We start from the raw sequence: 17,921 nt of genomic DNA, 5'->3' as shown, positions 1-17,921 counted from the left end.
ACTTCTTGGTTTTTTCAGGTTTTATTTCAGATTTCCAACATCCACCTGCTTTTGTGTGAATAAATATAGGCACATAAAATCTTCCAATTTTTTCACACTCTTGTTTGTGGAGATTGTTATAGTCAATGCCCGAACCAAGATTCTCTGATGAATCTTGATCTGGAGACATGCATCTGAAATTTCAGTTGAGATTTGAATTTAAGCCCAAAACAATTAGGACTGGGTTGGGATTCGCTACCTTCTGGCTTTAAATGGACAGTCCAATGTTTGGCAGATGAGTGAATGTGTTGATGTAGTCTTCATGCTAACTAACTAGCTGTCTGGAAATCTCAAAATGAACCTAATTTTGCAAAAAATAAAATTTGTTTCTTCTTTAATTTCTATATGCTCGCATTAATGATTAAAAGCTGAGTCATTCAACAGTATGTATCCAAACAGTAACAATGATATTTTGATCTGGCAACTCAACTACTTTGGTTAAATCTCCTTTCTGTTTGCTTTCAGGTTCCAAGCCTCTGATTGCTTACTGGGCGTAACCAGTAAATGCGCTTTTTTTTAATCAGAGAAGTTGTGGCTCACAGTGATTAATAATAGAGCAGTGTATTTTTCCAATTGGTTCTGACTTATCAAGGAGAAACATCATCATAAAATTTGCTCTGATAATTCACTATAAAACTCACTTGACTTCCTGTTTTCATTGCACTTGGAGCATAATTTCCCACTCTATAGTAATTCAGAATTTACGCAACAATTTAAACATTTACAAGAACGTAACCTGACAGCAAGCAACTTACTGGCCCTGATCAGAAGGACAGAATGAAGTGGATAGTCCTCACACTTTGCTGTTTCCATTTGACAGAATGCCTTAAAAGGTAACAAAACAGAATCAGTTTTCCTAAGAGATGATGCTCTTGATTTAAATCTGTACCGAGGAAGACCAGAATATCCAAAGGTCAATAAGATTGTTCACAACTTTATAATTTTAGCTTTGCTTTGAGCCTTCTAACTAACTTGACCTTGGGTGGTGTGTTTGCTTTCATCTCAAATGACTGTCCCCTCTGGATTGTCAAGAAACAGGGGCCATATTCTCAGAAGAAGGGGGTCAAACATTTAAGGGTCAGGTGAGATGACATCTCTTCCTTCACGACATTGTGTTATTTTAGATTCTCTACCCCAGAGGACTCTGGAATATCAATCATTAAGCGTAATCAAAACAGGGATGTCAGAGGAGTTCTGAAGTGCTCCTGCTTTTTTTTTTAAATGTTCCTTCATTAATCTCAATAAACTACTCTTCCTTTAGGATTCGAAAAAACAACCATCTAACTGTGTAACAATCAGTTTGCTGTTTGCCATAGTTTCCTAATCTGGGACCTCATAACTCAATACCACCCCAAACTTAACAAGTAAAAATATTTTGAGAAGTTAGGAAGTATGTCATTGTGGATAATGGAAGAATTGCTCACCAGTAAAATGAAGGTTCTTTTCTGCAGTAGGGATGGAGGTGTATTGCCTGGTATTGTTAGGTGTTGCTACAAGTCAGAGAGTCAGGCAGTGAAGGAAAGAACTGGGGTCTAATCTAATGGCATTTTCCATTTATTTGCCACTCCCATGGGTCAGCTGAGTTTGTGGGAGAGGGTGGGCAATAATTTCGAAAGATGGTCCTCCGTGCTAGAAGGCAAAATACCTGAATAGACTAATTAATTTTTTACTGCCCTTCCCTTCTTTACAAGTGTCAATTTAAAAGCTGCTTCACAATAAAAGAATTGAGACAGATGCTTTGCAGAAATATGGAAATTATATCATTTGGAAGCTAATCTTTAGCAGGGAGATCATGTTCGATCATTGTTTGTGGCTTCATCAATTTTTCTTATTATAATTTGACAGAATCCCACTGAAGAAGCACAAGTCGATCAAGCAAACAATGAGAGAGAAAGGGATGCTCTCGTATTTCTGGGAACACCATAAGATGGATATGGTACAAATGGGTCAACCTCAGGAGTGTTCTGCCATACAAAAAACAGCCGAGCCCCTTCTCAATTACATGGATGTAAGTCTGTTCTGGCAAATAGCTTAAACTTACCTGTGAAGCTGAGTTATAGATATTGGAATTAGAAACTAAATAAATGAAACTTACATAGCTACTGACAGAATACCTTTAATGTAGCAAGATGACTAAATTGGGTAGGACAATAATCGTCAGAGGAAAATCAAGTAATAAATTTTAGCTGTTATTGTTTCACAAACTGAGTGAGACATTGAGCACTTACCTTTCAACTTCCTAATGAGACCTAACGCAAGTTGGACTGAAAAGACTGTGATCTTTACATATAAGGATGATCACACATAAAGCACTCAGACATGTCGGAACATCTCCATTAGTAATATGAACATTAAAAAAGCAACAAACCAAAAGAGCTTTTGCATTAATGCTTGTTAAGTAGCCTGTTCTAAATTCTTTGAAAGGTCACCAAGATAATTATGAAGAAGTTTGAAGTGCAATTGCCAATACATTGGTTGGGACATTGGCTAAGTGTTACACAGATATTCAGCACCGAGCTGTTGAAAATTATTCACAGTCACTAGACAAGGGCAGAATTTAATACTTAATGCATGGCAACATATATTTCAGCTATTTCGTATAACTTATCCTGAACTCATTGCCTCGGTCAGAGGGGCTTTCATAAAGTAAAATGCTTTGTATAGACTGTGGCTAGAAGACTTGAGATTTTTGACAATATTTACTCTATCCTTGTTTATTTTTTGACATGTTCACTGGCCCAAATTATAACAATGGTATGAGTTTCTTTCTGGCATAGGACTGATATGAAGTTTGAATTTTGTTTTCTCTGATTCAGTTGTCTTTCAGGAGGTACTATGACCAATACATTGTGATGATACTGTAGCTGTAAGAGGTATATTTTGTCCTGGGTTTTTCTTTTGAAAAAAGGTTGAGGCAGAGATGCCGAGTGTTCAAAGCCAATGATGTAAACAGCTTGTGAGACCTTGGTTTTTTTTTAAAGTTGGAACAATAAAAGCAGCCTGAATGGGTGGGGTCAAGTCTCATAGAACCAGGACTTTTAGTTTAGCTTTCAATACCAGTTACTGGGACCTTGAAACTGGATGTGGAAGCTTTTATTCCTTTCTCTGTTACAGCTAAAAGCTGGGGTTTCCTTCCTGCTGCTAGAATTGCACGTGAAACAATCTGTTTTACTGAATTTGCTTTTGCCAAGGGTGTGTTTATGAGATGTTACTATATTAGTACAGTTATTGTTTCGTAGTTAATTAATCTATCATTCTGTTAAGTTTTCCAAACAGTTATGTTATTCCAATCCTTCTTACTTTTGTTTGTATTTTAATTATAGTGCATGAATAAAATGTGTTTTGCTTCAAGCCTGGTAGTTTGACCAATCGAATTGTATCCAGAATGCAATGCCTGGCACTTGCCTTAAAAATAAGAAAAAGTTAGGGTCTAGGTTATTTCCTTGATATGTTTTGAGGGGGGCTTCATCTACCCATAACAACATCTTCACTTAATTTTGAGGCATCCTGTGCTTTGAAATTGTAGCTACACTTACAGCAACTTAAAATGGAAAAACAAAGAAATGAAACAGTGGAAGAAACTTAGGGTGGAAATGTTCTATTGGGAATTAGGTGATGGAATTATTTCTGTTGCCTGAAGGACCCCCCTCCAACCCTGGGAGGAGCTGGCCACCCATTGAGCTTTTGATCAGGGTACCCCTCCAATTGGCATAGAGTCAGGTTCCTTCTACTAAGAAAGATGGCAAGTGAGCTTTAGAAAGCCAATCAGAGGGCATCCAACTTCAGAGGGGCAGCGGCCTGCAGTAAAGGGGAAGTAACAAAGGGTGCTTCAACATAAAGGAGCCACCATACCAACTCTTTATTAAAATGTGATTTATAAACAGGAATAAAGAGCCATGTCACCCAAAGATATAGTGTGGAAAATGTAGAGAGTAGCTGGGAGCTCCCCTAAAGGTCATCTGTTGGCTGCACCTGAACATATTTGAACTGCCCTCACAGCAGCCTCCCTCTCAATGCCCGCCATTGCATTTGTAAACTAGAAACAAACTGGGGAACCTCCTTTAACTGACTTCCCACTTTGCGGTGTTGCATAGCCCACACTTGGCTTGATCAAGATGGCTGGCAACTGAAAGGTACACTGGTCAGCGCTGATGGTATTTTCAGGCCCCTGTTTCCAACCTTGGCGGTGGCCACAAATTCTGCCTTCAAAGTCCAATATTAACTCTTCCTCATCCAGTGGAAATCAGGTAAATAAATGAGGATGAACCTAATGAGAGAGCATTTACACCATGTTTCTGCCCACACTTCAATTTTGTTCAGGCACAAAAAAAGCCTCCTATTTCGATTTCAATGGCTTTCTTATAAGGCAGAATTGTCACTTTAACTCCAGGCCTGACTGTGGCGCAAACTGAATAGAACACTTCTGCAAAACCTGACACAGCAAGATTGCAAATGAAGGTTTCTTCTGTTAAATAGCACCAGGAGTGTTTCTCCATTCCATGATGGTCTTACATGTTCTCTACCACCTACCCTCCAGCCCATCTCCAGACTGCTGGCTTGTTCTCTGCCCTGATTCACTAATTCCCTCACTAGGGACCATTTTGATAAGTTACTGAGGAAACTGGGCCTGGTGCCCCCACCATCTGACCCATCACCTGACTAATTAAAAACCAGAAAGACTGTGGATGCTGTAAATCAGGAACAAAACCAAAGCTACTGGAAAAGCTCAGCAGGTCTGGCAGCATCTGTGGAGGAGAAAACAGAGTTAACGTTTTGGGTCTGGTGACCCTTCCTCAGAACTGATCGTGGCTGGGAAGACATCAGTTTATATGCAGAAAATAGGGAGGTGGGTGGGGTAGGGAGTAAATGATAGGATAGAGCCTAAAGAGAGAGAAAGACAGTTGGACAGACAAAGGAGTTGCTAACGATCAGGCTGGGAAGGTGAATAGTTGTTAATGGGGACTGTTAGTGACTAACAACAGGGGGTGTGTAGTGGCAGGCTATGTGGTAACAAGGCCTGGTGTGTGGGGTGGGGGGCTGGGACATGGGAGAGTTTAGGCCCTAAAATTATTGAACTCAATATTGAGTCCGGAGGACTGTAAGGTCCCCAAGCGGAAAATGAGGTGTTGTTCCTCCAGCTTGCGCTGGGCTTCGCTGGAACACTGCAGCAAGCCGGAGACATAGATGTTGGCCAGGGAGCAGGGTGGTGCATTGAAGTGGCAGGCAACAGATAGTTCAGGGTCTTTTTTGCAAGCAGAATGTAGATGTTCTGCGAAGCGGTTGCCAAGTCTACACTTCGTTTCCCCAATGTAGAGGAGACCACATTGTGAGCAGCGAATGCAGTAGGCTAGATTCTTGGAAGTGCAGGTGAAGTGTTGCTTCACCTGGAAGTTATGTTTGGGCCCTTGGATACTGGGGAGGGAGGAGGTAAATGCGCAGGTGTTGCACCTTCGCCGGTTACAGGGGAAGGTGCCGTAGAGCTGTGGGGAGGTGTTGGGGGTGAAGGAAGTAGGGACCAGGGTGTCCCGGAGGCAGACTAGGGAGGGGAGGGGAATATGTGTCTGGTGGTGGCAGCTTGCTGGAGGTGGCGGAAATGGCGTCTGATGATCTTCTGGATGTGGATGCTGGTGGGATGGTATGTGAGGATAAGGGAAACCCTATCGCTGTTGCAGGAGGGAAGAGAATGGGTGAGGGCAGAAGTGCAGGAGATGGGTCGGACCCGATTGAGGGCCCTGTCGACAACGGAGCTGGGGAATCCTCGTTTGAGGAAGAAGGTGGACATTTCGGAGGCTCCCTTGTCGAAGTTGGCCTCATCTGAACATATGCGATGGAGACAGAGGAACTGAGAGAATGGGATAGAGTCTTTACAGGAAGTGGGGTGTGAGGATGTATAGTCCAGGTAGCTGTGGGAGTCAGTGAGTTTGGTAATGGATATTAGTGGCCAGTCTATCCCCAGAAATGGAAACAGAAATGTCGAGGAAGGGAAGGGAGGAGTCAGAGATAGACCAGGTGAAAGTGAGGGCAGGGTGGAAATTGGAGGCGAAATTGATGAAGATTTCCAATTCTCGACGAGAGAGGGGAGCAGCACCGATGATATCATTGATGTATTGGAGAAAGAGTTGTGGGTGGGGGCCAGAATAGGACTGGAACAAGGAATGTTCCACGTACCCCACGAAGAGACAGGCATAACTAGGGCCCATGCGGGTACCCATGGCAACCCCTCTTACCTGAAGAAAATGAGAGGAGTTGAAAGAGAAGTTGTTGAAGGTGAGGACAAGCTCAGCCAAACGAGGAGGTTGGTGGTGGGTGGGGATGGTTCAGGTCTTTGCTCAAGGAAGAAGCCGAGAGCCCTAAGACCCTCCTGGTGGGGAATGGATGCGTAAAGGGATTGCACATGCATGGTAAAGAGGAGGTGGCTAGAGCCAGTAAACTGGAAGCTTTGAAACCAGCGTAAGGCGTCAGATGAATCATGGATGTATGTGATTAATTACGTGACCAGTGCTGACTCGCCTCTACCCATGTGATTCACACAAGTTTTCAGAAGTTCAAATGCCTCATAGTCCATGATTTGCCATCACTGCTCCAGTTCCATGCCTACTCTTCCTTCCAGTTGAAATCAATCGGTTCCCATAAATGACTTGATAAAGCAGTTGTAATTAAAGCCTTATAGTTTACTGAGGATTCGGGTCCTGTTCCGGATTTCAAGAGCATAGAAAAACATTTCCTTTACCATGATAAGCTTGGATGGATGGAATTTATCAGAAGAAAATTTACCGTTATGTTGCTCATTGTTGATATTATGAATCAACCGTGTTTCATTGCATAAATGTGGACTTTGCTATCAGGCCAACCTACTGCTAAGTGCATTTATATAATTAATCATTTCTCTTTACAGACACAGTACGGTGGGGAGATTTCCATTGGCACACCACCTCAGAATTTCACTGTTGTATTCGATACTGGTTCATCCAATTTATGGGTGCCTTCTGTTTATTGCTACAGCAGAGCTTGCAGTAAGTAAGACCAGTGAGAGATTGCATTGTCACCAGGTTAATCCCCAAAATTCTTGCTCTGATTGGTGCTCCCCTTAGAATCCAGGTTATCATCACAATTTGCATTGTTTTCTGTTTTTAGACATGTATGAGAGGATATATCAGGTGTTGTCAATTTTGGAGGTGAAGTTTTTTAAGGATTGGACAACAACATCCCAAGAACCTTGAACACAATGACAGCATGGATCTTTCATTGTGTCTAAAACATCAATGTTTGGTTATGTCTGGTTTTGCTGGGGTCTGGTAATTCCCATATTGCAGGTGAGGACCCAAACCAGTGGTTGGCAAAACCTGGCATGCATGAGTGATGAATGGTGGTAGTGGTGGGAAAATGCAACGTGCTCACCTGCCTGGGAGCAGAGGCAGGAGGTCCAGCTTTGTGTCAAGTGTCAATCAGCCCATTTCTACAAAGGCAATTTCACAATGGCCATGTCAGGTAATTGTCAGGATTCAAAGGCAAGAATGTGCCTAAAGCACTCCTATGTATGTTTCTTTCTCTATTGAAATTACAATATGCCTGAGTTTTTCAGGCATCAGAGGATGGATGGAATGAAGGACTAATGGATATAGCAGGTAAATGATGGCAAACTGTCAGTCTCACTTCCATCTGGAACATAAAGTCCCACCTAAGATTGGAACATTCATCTAGTTTCAGTAATGGTGACCATGACAACTATCAATGATTGTTGCAAAAGGTCATCTTATTGACTAAAATCATTTAGGGAAGGAAATCTGCAGACCTAACCTGGTCCAGTCTACATGTTACTCCAGACCCACAGTAATGTGATTGACTCTTAACTGCCCACAGTTCATGCATAATTAGAGATAGGCAACTAATTCTGGATTTGGCAGAGATGTTCACACCTCATGAGAGGATAAAGGAAACAAAATTTCTAGCAATGGACAGCAAGAAGATGGCTCCAACTACAGTCTGTGCCACTCCTGCCCCTTCACTGACTGCTGTAATGTGTTTGAGAGTTGTCAAGGATTCATCACTGGAAACTATATCCAGTTTTGTGTCATTGGTTAACTTAGACTCGCGAGGCAATATTACATTGTCCAAATTGAAATATCTCCACAGCGGCCTGTATCCTGTCACCAAGTCACCCTTTATTTACACGTGGAGATTCATTGGCACTGATCCAGCTCTCTGAGAGACAGCTGCCAGAGTGAACAGGGTGTCTGACATTCCTGCTCTTATTTGTCAGCCAGGGCTCCCTGATTGGACCAGATTAACAGCCCTAATCAGGGAACTCATATTCTATGAGGTCCACCTGACTGAACGTATTACAATCACTACACAAATTATTTATAAAAGATCAGAAACAACACCATGTCACTGACCTCCGCTGGAAGCCAGTTTCCAGTCTGACAACTCCCCAATCACCCCCACTCTACATTATCTATCCTTCAACCTTGTACTTACCCCAACATGTACTATCATCCAGTGGGCAGGCACTCTGTGAATTTGGTTGTGTGTGAATCAAATAGGTAACATTCACTGTTAGATTCCTATTCTCCTGATCTAGAACCTCCTTTCAAATATCCAGTAAACTGACCACATCTAAGCTATCATATTGCCCTCTCTATTCAGACTCTGCTATTCCAAAATGTTGCATGCTCATTCATTTGAAAAGGAATGAGAATGATTTTGTAATGAGAATTAGCCTCGATATGCTGTACCAACAAGGATGTCATCTTCTCTTTGGAGAAGGAGAATTAACTTTCTTATACATAGAATATTTCTGGGAAAAGAGATGTGCCCGTTTATGCTCTTTAATTTACACTCTTCAAAACAAAATTGCAGGAATGCCAAATCTCAAAGTGAACAGCAATTTCTACAAGGTATTGTTATTGCCTTTGGAATTTAATAACAGCCATTCTGTCCTAATGAGGACAAGACAAATGGTCCAATGAAATGTCTCTTTGCAAAGTCTATACGTTGAAATATTAAACCAGGTTGGTTTTGTTTACTATAATTCTGTCTCAGTGCAAAGGACATTTTTTTTACTTTTACAGAAGAGCATGACAAGTTCATCCCAGATAAATCATCAACTTATACAAGGGATGGCCGCCCTTTCTCTATCCATTATGGTACAGGCAGTCTGACAGGAATAATTGGAATAGATACCGTCACAGTAAGTAATTTTTGTATCCTAAACAGGAATCTGAAATGTCAAGAGTGGTGCCGTGCCTGTGCAATGAGGAACATTCCATTAAACAGGACAAGTTAATCCAAACAAGGCTTGTATCACCCAATAGGTGGAAGGGTGGATTGCTTGTGGGTACTTAATGTTATTGACTTGAATTGCTCAGTGCGTTGCTCTTGCCATAGATGATGATCTGCTGAGCACTTCTACTATTCCCAGTTTTATTTCTATTACATTTGGTTTCAGGCTGGTGGCAGCTTAAACATACTCCTTTTTACCTGTATTTTTTTCACGTTCTTTAGAGATTTCAGTACAAAATATTGGCTGATTCTCCAGGGCAATGCTGATGAATTGCTGCACTGTCAGAAATGCTGTCTTTTAGAACAGACCTGAAGCCAAAGCCTTGACTTCCTCTCAGGCATTTGTAAAATGTCCCATGGGACAATTGAGAAGAGCAGAAAAATTATCATCAGTGTTCCAGTCGTTGTTTATTCCTCAACTTACATCAATAAAACAGGTTATTTAGTCATTGTATCATCACCTTGTAGGACTTGCTGTTCAGAATTTGCTTCAATGTGTTTCCTACATTACAACAGGAGCTACACTTCAGAAGTACTTCAATACTTTGAGATGTCTTGAGGTCAGGAATAATGTCACAAAAATTCAGATCTTTCTTTTTGTGCTTAGGTTGAAGGCATCACTGTTGTGAACCAGAAATTTGGCGAGAGTGTGACAGAGCCTGGCACGACATTTTTGTATTCCCCGTTTGATGGGATTCTTGGATTAGCTTACCCATCTATTGCAACAGCAGATGCCACGCCTGTATTTGACAACATGATGGCACAAGGCTTAGTAAACTTGCCCCTCTTTTCTGTGTATCTTAGTAGGTGAGTCTTTCTTTTATGGTCCATATACGAAGTAGATTAAATATTTGAGGTTTGAATCTTTTAAGATAACGATTCCTTTTTACACAATATATGCAATACAATGTTCAAGATTGGAATTTTACCCATGTATTCAAATTCTACGGCACAGTGTTCGGTCAATATGATTCAGAACAATCAAGCACTTAATTGATGCAAATCCTGATTTCTTTAACCAATCTGAATCCATTATCATGTATTTCTGTTTTAAACACCAAGATTCACTTCTGTTTATGCAAAAATTATGTCACATTACTGAGGTATTTTGTGAAAGGGATGACTGTACTGAAATATAAATATAATTTACTTCATTAGTTGGAACATATTTTGGGATTTCATGTATCTACAAGAGACACTGTATAAATTGCCCCCATGACCACCATCCCTCCACACCCTAAACTTCTCCCTGAAGATCCAGTTCAAATATACATCTCTATGGATCAAGAAACTTCTGGGTTCGTTTCCTAGACTGAATTGTGTGAATAGTTGTTTAGAAAATGATTTCAAATGCTCCTGGTCTAGGGAACAAAACAAAACTCAACTAGAAAATCTGCTTCTGTCTGCTTTCAGGTAAAGGTATCAGTAATAGTAAAGATTAGAGAATGAGTGGATGAGGGATTTAAATATGTGCTCCTTAATTACTTTCTGTTTGATTGTATCTTTCTGCTAACTGAGCTTTGCTCACTGTGCTTGATTGATTAAGCCTAGGTGTGGACTCAGTGTAAAGTAAACAGTCACCAGAAGCTATTACAATTTGAGCTGCAAGCAACGATTTTTGCTTGTAGAGATATTTTAAAATCTTGTAAATGTATTGGCTTCACACTGAGGAGCAGATATCAACTTTGCATTAATCTGAGGTATATGAAATATGCGAGAGAGTTTTAAGAACATAGGAAATAGGAGTATGGTGTGCCTGAGTGCTAGTGAGCAGGTATTACTGAGCATTTGCAGCTTAATGGCAGTTCTGATGACACTTTCCATCAGTTTGCTGGTGTTTGAGTGTGGGGCGGTAATTGGCTGGGTTGAATTTCCTTCCTTTTTGTACGCAAGGTATACCTGAACAATGATCTCTTTGTCGGGTAGATGCCAATGTTGTAAGTGTTCTGGAACAGCCTGACTAGGGGCATGGCAAGTTCTGGAGCATAGGTCTTCAGTACTGTGACCGGAATGTTGTGAAGATTTGTAGTCTTTGCAGTTTCCAGTGCCTCTAAGAGACCACGAGATGAAGTCGAGATAGACCATCCATTAACATACATGTCGTAGGACTGTATCACGGATCACTTGCATTGTCTTGTACATACGAGAGCACAGCAATTGAAATTGTGTACCCTCAGAGAGTGGACAATTAGAATTCAGGCTGTGTGATAATGTTCAGATACCTGAAAGAGAAACATCATTGTTTTCTTCCTGATTGCCATATCCCTCTCAAGATGAATAACATCATTCATTCGTTCTCTAAGTTTGTGGGTGCTGATTAGTGCTGGATCAAATTTGAGCAGATCTTGTAGTAAGGTACTAGAACCTTGCCACAGAGTGTGTCGAGAGTTGAAGTTCAATCAAAGTGACCCAATGCTGCAAGGCTGCCATTACAGTGTCAAATCTTATGTCCTCAGAATTTCCTCGCTATGAACCAGGTTTTGGGGACCTCTGCCCGATTGCCCAAAAGAATGATTTGAACAAATTTTCTGAATAACATATAATCAAAATTTCACATTCAAGTTTTCAAATTTATCCATTAGTTAATCTTATGATGGTATGTTAAAGTTTCTATCTGCCACTTCCAGAACCTGGTCTTCAGCTAGGTATTTTTAACCTTGCAGTTTTAATTACATCTGTATCACAGAATCATGGAATCACAGAACCCCTACAGTGTGGAAGGGGGCCATTCAGCCCATCGAGTCTAAACCGACCGTCTAAAGAGTAACCCTCCCAGACCCACGCCCCTACAGTGTCCCTATAACCTTGCATTTCCCATGGCTAATCCTCCTAAGCTGCACATCCCTGGATACCACAGGCAGTTTAGCATGGCCATCCACTTAACCTGCACATATTTGGACTGTGGGAGGAAACCGGAGCACCTGGAGGAAACCCACACAGACACGGGGAGAATATGCAAACTCCGCACGGACAGTCACCTGAGGCTGGAATCGAACCCAATCCCTGGCACTGTCATTTGTGAGTCTACAGTTTGCCACATTTCTCAGTGTTCAATCATTGTACAATAAGAATTGAAGAGCAGAAGGGGCATTTCCCCTCAAACTATGAGCATTACCAGAGTTTCTTTGCATTTATGTGTTGCCAATGTCAGGGTGGGAGGAAAGATATCCACATGTGTACATGAGCGGTTGACGCTGGTGATGTCACACTGCCATGACATGATGCATTTGCACGTGTTCAATGATGGCTCCGGCAACCAAGGAACCCTCTCCTCCTTCCCTCTGCTCACAGCTCCAGAGTCTGCTTCTCCCACTTCCTGCTCTACACTCCCACTACAGGCTCCACTACCCTGCTCTGCACACTGGGATCGTCAACTAAAGGCACTGAGATGGAAGTCTTCAAGTCTAGGAATATCAAGTTGCCTAGAGATCAGCAAAGACTGCATACTGCTCAGCTCCCTGTCATTCCCAGCTCAGCAGGACATATGTACATCATAGGGGCTGTTACTGCATTGCCTGCAAGCGTTTCCTCTACAGATGCAGTGTCCATGAACACAACATTTTCTAAAAGATTTGGAAAGAATGTAAGATTGAATTCCGTGGTCAGCAAGGTTCCTTCACTAAACTGCCAGGTCTCAGCAATTCAGAACACTCATAAACCACTTCCTGTTTCCTCTGGTTTTAAAGATTTCATTCCTCGGGCCTATCCCACCACCACCAAGCCTGCTGTTCTGTCACCGCCATCAGAATGTTGGCAAATCTTTGGATAGGTGTCACAGTCTTTGCTGATCTCTAGCCAACTTGATGATTCCTGGATTTGAAGACTCTCACCCCAATGCCTTTAGCTCAGGATCCCAGATCCCATAACTCCTCTCAAGGCTCCTGCAATCTTCTTCTCAAATCAACCTAGAGATTTTGCCCAGTGGAAGCTAAGCATCACATCAAGTTGTCCAAACTCACTCAATTTCCTTAACAAGAGTAGAGAAGGAAGGGACAATTCCTAACTGGATACAAATTACGTGGTTATTACTAACGCTGAATGGAAGAAATGTTGAGCTATACTTCTTTAAACAAACACTGATTTCTATTACAATCTGCTGTCACTTCTGCTGTATTTTATTGATTATTTTTCATCATTCTTGACCAAACTTTAAAGCTTTCTCTTTTTGTTTTATTTCCCAGAAATCCAAATGATGGGGCTGGGAGTGAAATTATTTTTGGTGGATTTGATACTTCACACTTCATTGGTGAACTCCACTGGATTCCTGTGACCAACAAAGGATACTGGCAAATTCAGTTAGATGGGTAAATGCATGCGTGAGATAAACTGCGTTTGTTCTTATTCCATATCATAGGTGGTGCTCCAGGGCATGTAGTTTTTCACCGAACCACATGCTGGCATTCAAAACCTGCTTCCCATAGAGGAACCCTTCAATTAACATGATCTCTGGCTCTGAATTAGGTTTTATAGCAGTAACTTCAGGATGATATGTGATCGGAAAATCTGAGTAAAGGAGGGAGGCATTTGGTCACAAGGATGGGGAGGGTAATAGTGTGGTCACAGAATAATTTTCGGATTAAGCAAGAGATTCCTCAGAACAAAATAAAGAGTCGGAACTGCTTATTTTCTTACATTCGTGAGGAGTCAGTCCCATACTCTAGGGGTATTCAGTATCAGATTGTTCCAAGATTGGTTAAGGTTAATGGAAAATAGAAACTCCCGGCTATAATTTGAGGTGAATAACATCAATGTATTCAAGGGAAAGTTAGATAAATACATGAGAGGGAAAGGAATAGAGGGATACGTGAACAAGGAGAGATGATGTTATTGTGTAACACCTGCATAGACTTTTAGGGCCAACTAATTTTCTGTTATATGCCATTGTCTGTTTAATTCTGCAGAATCTGTGACTTAAGTCTAAGAATATAGTAACCACAAATTAATTGTACAATTTTAATCTTAAGATCCAGTGTCCTGTCTGATGAAGGCAAGAAAATTTTTGCATCTGAATGCCCACAGCATTAATAATAAAACAAATTAATTGTCAGCGCATATAGAATGCCACATGTACAATCTGATAACCATTAGAGAGCTATGGCTACAATGAAACCAAATCTGGGACCTTGATATCTAAGGGTATGTGACATTCAGGAAGAATATACAGGTGGGAAAAGATTGGGTGGTAACTCTGTAAATTAAAGTGTGCATTCATATTGGAGTGAGAGATTATCTTTGTCCTAATGTTAAAGACAACAGAATCAGTTTAAGTGGAATTAGGAAGCATCAAGAGGCAAAAAAACATTGGCGCAAGCTATTCATCAGCCCCTAAACAGCAGAGGTAACCAACTCACAGTATAACTCTGGAATTTAGGTGTGTATAATTACAGTAATATCGTAATCATGGAGGTTTTTAATCTACATGGAAATTGGGAAACCTAAGTAAGTCTTATAGAGAATGAATCCTTGAAATGTGCGTTAGAAGGTTTTTTAGAGCCATACCTTGTAGAACCAACCAGGAAACGGGCTTTTTTAGATCTAGTATTGTGCAACGACAAAGGGCATATTAATAATATTGTTGTAGAGAAACCTTCAGGGAAGAGTGACTATAATGTAAAAGAATGTTCCATTTAAGCTCGAAAGTGATGCAGTTTAATCAGAAACAAGGCTCTTAAATCTTAACAAAAGAAACTATGAAGGTATAGAATCTGAGTGGGTAGAGTTGAGGAACCACAAAGGAGAAAGGTCCTGGTGAGAGTTGTGCACAGACCTCTTAGCAATAGTCAGGATGTGGGGAAGAAAATAAAATTAGGAGATAGAAACGGCATGTAAGAAAAGCCACTGTTAGAATAATCATGGGGAACTTCAATATGTGGAGGACTGTGAAAATCAGGTTGGTAGCTGATCTCAAGAAAAGGAATTTGTGGAATGTCTAGAAGATTTTCTTTTGGAGCAGTTTGTGGTAGGGCCTGCTAGGGAACGGACAATTCTGGGTTTGATGATGTGTAATGAGGCAGAATTGATTAGGGAGCTCAAGGTGATGTAACTTCTAGGAGACAGTGATTGAGATATGATAAAATCACACTGCAGTTTGAGAGGAAGAAGCTGAAATTGGATGTTATGGTATTACAATTGAGTAAAGGTAACTCCAAAGACATGAGGGTGGAGCTGGCCAGAGTTGATAGGATGTGGATCCTAGCTTGGAAGACAGTGGAGCATCGATGGCAGAGTTTCATCGGGCAATTCAGAAGACACAGCAGAAATTCATCCCAAGGAAGAAGAAACATACTAAAGGAAGGATGAGGAAACCATGGCTGCCAAGGGGAGTCAGGGACAATATAAAAACAAAAGAAAAAGCATACAAATGGTGAAGACTAGTGAGAAGCCAGAGGATTGGGAAGCCTTTAAAAACCAGCAGAGGATAACTGAAAACACAATAAGGGGGGAGAAGATGAAATATGAGAGTAAACTAGCTAGTAATAAAGAAGAAGACTGCAAGAGTTTTCTTTTAGACATCTAAAAGTTAAGAGAGAGACAAGACTGAGCATCGGGCTGCTGGAAAATAAGGTTGGAGCAGGAGTAATGGGGAACAAAGAAATGGTGGAGGAACTGAACAGATACTCTGCATCAGTTTTCACAGCAGCATACCAGAACTTCAAAAGAGTCAGGGGGCAGAGGTTTGCGCAGTGGTCTTCACTAAGGAGAAGGTGCTAGGGAATTTGAAAGGTCTGAAGTTTGAAAATCAACTGGACCAGATGGACTACATCACAGAGTTTTGAAGGCGATAGCTGAGGAGATTGTAGAGGCATTGGTGGTGACCTTTCAGGAATCACTGGAGTCAGGAAGGGTCCCAGAGGACTAGAAAATGGCTAATGCAACATTCCTGCTTGAAAAAGTAGGAAGGAAGAAGACAGGAATCTATAGGCCAGTTAGCCTGTTCTCAGGCATTGGTAAGATTTTACAGTCCATTATTAAGGATGAGATTGTTGAGTACTTGAAAGTACATTGTAAAATAGGATGGAGTCAGCATGGCTTTGTCAAGGGGAGGACAAATCTGTTTGAATTCTTTGAGGAGTTAACAAGCAAGTTAGATAAAGAACAGACAGTGGACATGATCTATTTGGATCTCCATAAGGCCTTTGATAAAATGCTGCTATGGAAGCTGCTAAATAAGATGAGTCCATGGTGTTAGGGGCAAGGTACTGGCATGGATAGAGGATTTGTGACTGGCAGAAGGCAGAGAGTGGGGATAAAGGGGTGTCTTTCAGGATGGCAACTGGTGATTAGTGGAGTTCTGTAGGGGTCAGTGTTGAGACTACAGCTATTCGCATTATACATTAGTGATCTGTACAAAGGAACTGAAGGTATTGTTGCTAAATTTGCAGATGACACAAAGATAGATGGAGGGACAGGTAAGTGTTGAGAAAGTGGGGAGGCTGCAGCAGGACTCAGACAGGCTAGGAGAATGGGCAAAGAAGTGGCAGATGCAATACAATGTTGGAAAGTGTGAGATTATATTCTTTGGTAGGAAGAATAGACGTGTAGATTATTTTCTAAAAGGGGAAAGGCTTTGGAAACCTGAAGCACAAAAGGGCTTGGGAAACCTAGTTCAGGAGACTGTCTTAAGGCTAAATTGTATGTTCAGTTAGCAGTTAGGAAGGCAATGCAATGTTAGCATTCCTTTTAAAAGGGCTATAATACAAGAGCAGAGATGTACTGCTGAGGCTGTATAAGGTTCTGGTCAGACCTCACTTGGAATATTGTGAGTAGTGTGGGGACGCATTTCTAAGGAATGATGGGCCGGCATTTGAGGGGATCCAGAGGAAGTTTACAAGAAAGATCTAGGGGAAGAAAGGCTTGTCTTCTGAGGAGCGGTTGAGGACTCTGGATCTGTACTCGATGGAGTTTAGAAGGACAAGGGGGAATCTTATTGAAACTTGGAGAATACTGACAGGCCTGGATAAAGTGGACACGGAGAAGATATTTCCACTAGTAGGAGAGTCTCAGACCAGAGGGCACAGCCTCAGGATGAAAGGATGACCCTTTAGACCTGAGAGGAAGAGAAATTTCTTTAGGCAGAGGGTGGTGAATCTGTGGAACCGATTGCCGCAGAGAGTCATGCAAGCTGATTGGCCTAATTTTGCTCCTATACCTTATGGTCTTATGGGCTATTTCCAAAAGAGTAAAACAACATCCAGCTTATCAACCTCATGCTTCTAGAGCTCATGTATGTCAGTTCCATCACAGACTAAACATTAGCCTCTTCCTAGGGTCATTTATCTAAGAGTGTTTTAAAAACTACTGGCTCGAGTAAAGAACAAACAAACATACCAGTGATCTACATTTTCTGATGTTTGAAATATTAAAAGCTGCAGACACCCACATAGCAATTTTTTTTTAATGACTATTGAAAGATGTGGATGATGAATCCGGCCAAAAGCAATCCTATTCTAGTCACTCAGGACAGACATCTTAGAGAATAGACAAAGTTGTTAAATGAGCTATTGCATGCGTTTATAGTTAAATGATTAGCTGGGCTATAATTGCTGCTAAGTGGTACTTTAAACAATTTTGCTTTGACAGCAAACAGGGGAAAATTAGAT

At 41.2% G+C, this 17,921-nt stretch overlaps 1 protein-coding gene across 1 annotated transcript in view; it reads left to right on the top strand.

The window, feature by feature from the left end:
- Positions 1–713: 713 nt before the first annotated feature.
- LOC109925993 (cathepsin E-A-like) overlaps positions 714–17,921 on the top strand; it is a 25,646-nt gene continuing 8,438 nt past the window's right edge. Inside the window, exons 1-6 of the mRNA XM_048611815.1 lie at positions 714–872; positions 1,885–2,047; positions 6,935–7,052; positions 9,111–9,229; positions 9,929–10,128; positions 13,503–13,625. Coding sequence (XP_048467772.1) covers positions 817–872; positions 1,885–2,047; positions 6,935–7,052; positions 9,111–9,229; positions 9,929–10,128; positions 13,503–13,625 — 779 coding nt within the window. The 5' untranslated portion in view covers positions 714–816. The remainder of the gene's footprint in view (positions 873–1,884; positions 2,048–6,934; positions 7,053–9,110; positions 9,230–9,928; positions 10,129–13,502; positions 13,626–17,921) is intronic.

Source organism: Rhincodon typus, chromosome 25, assembly GCF_021869965.1.
Source record: "Rhincodon typus isolate 14 chromosome 25, sRhiTyp1.1, whole genome shotgun sequence".
Taxonomy (NCBI): Eukaryota; Metazoa; Chordata; class Chondrichthyes; order Orectolobiformes; family Rhincodontidae; genus Rhincodon; species Rhincodon typus.
Note: the sequence above shows the minus strand (reverse complement) of the source record. Positions and strands in the feature narration are given on the sequence as shown.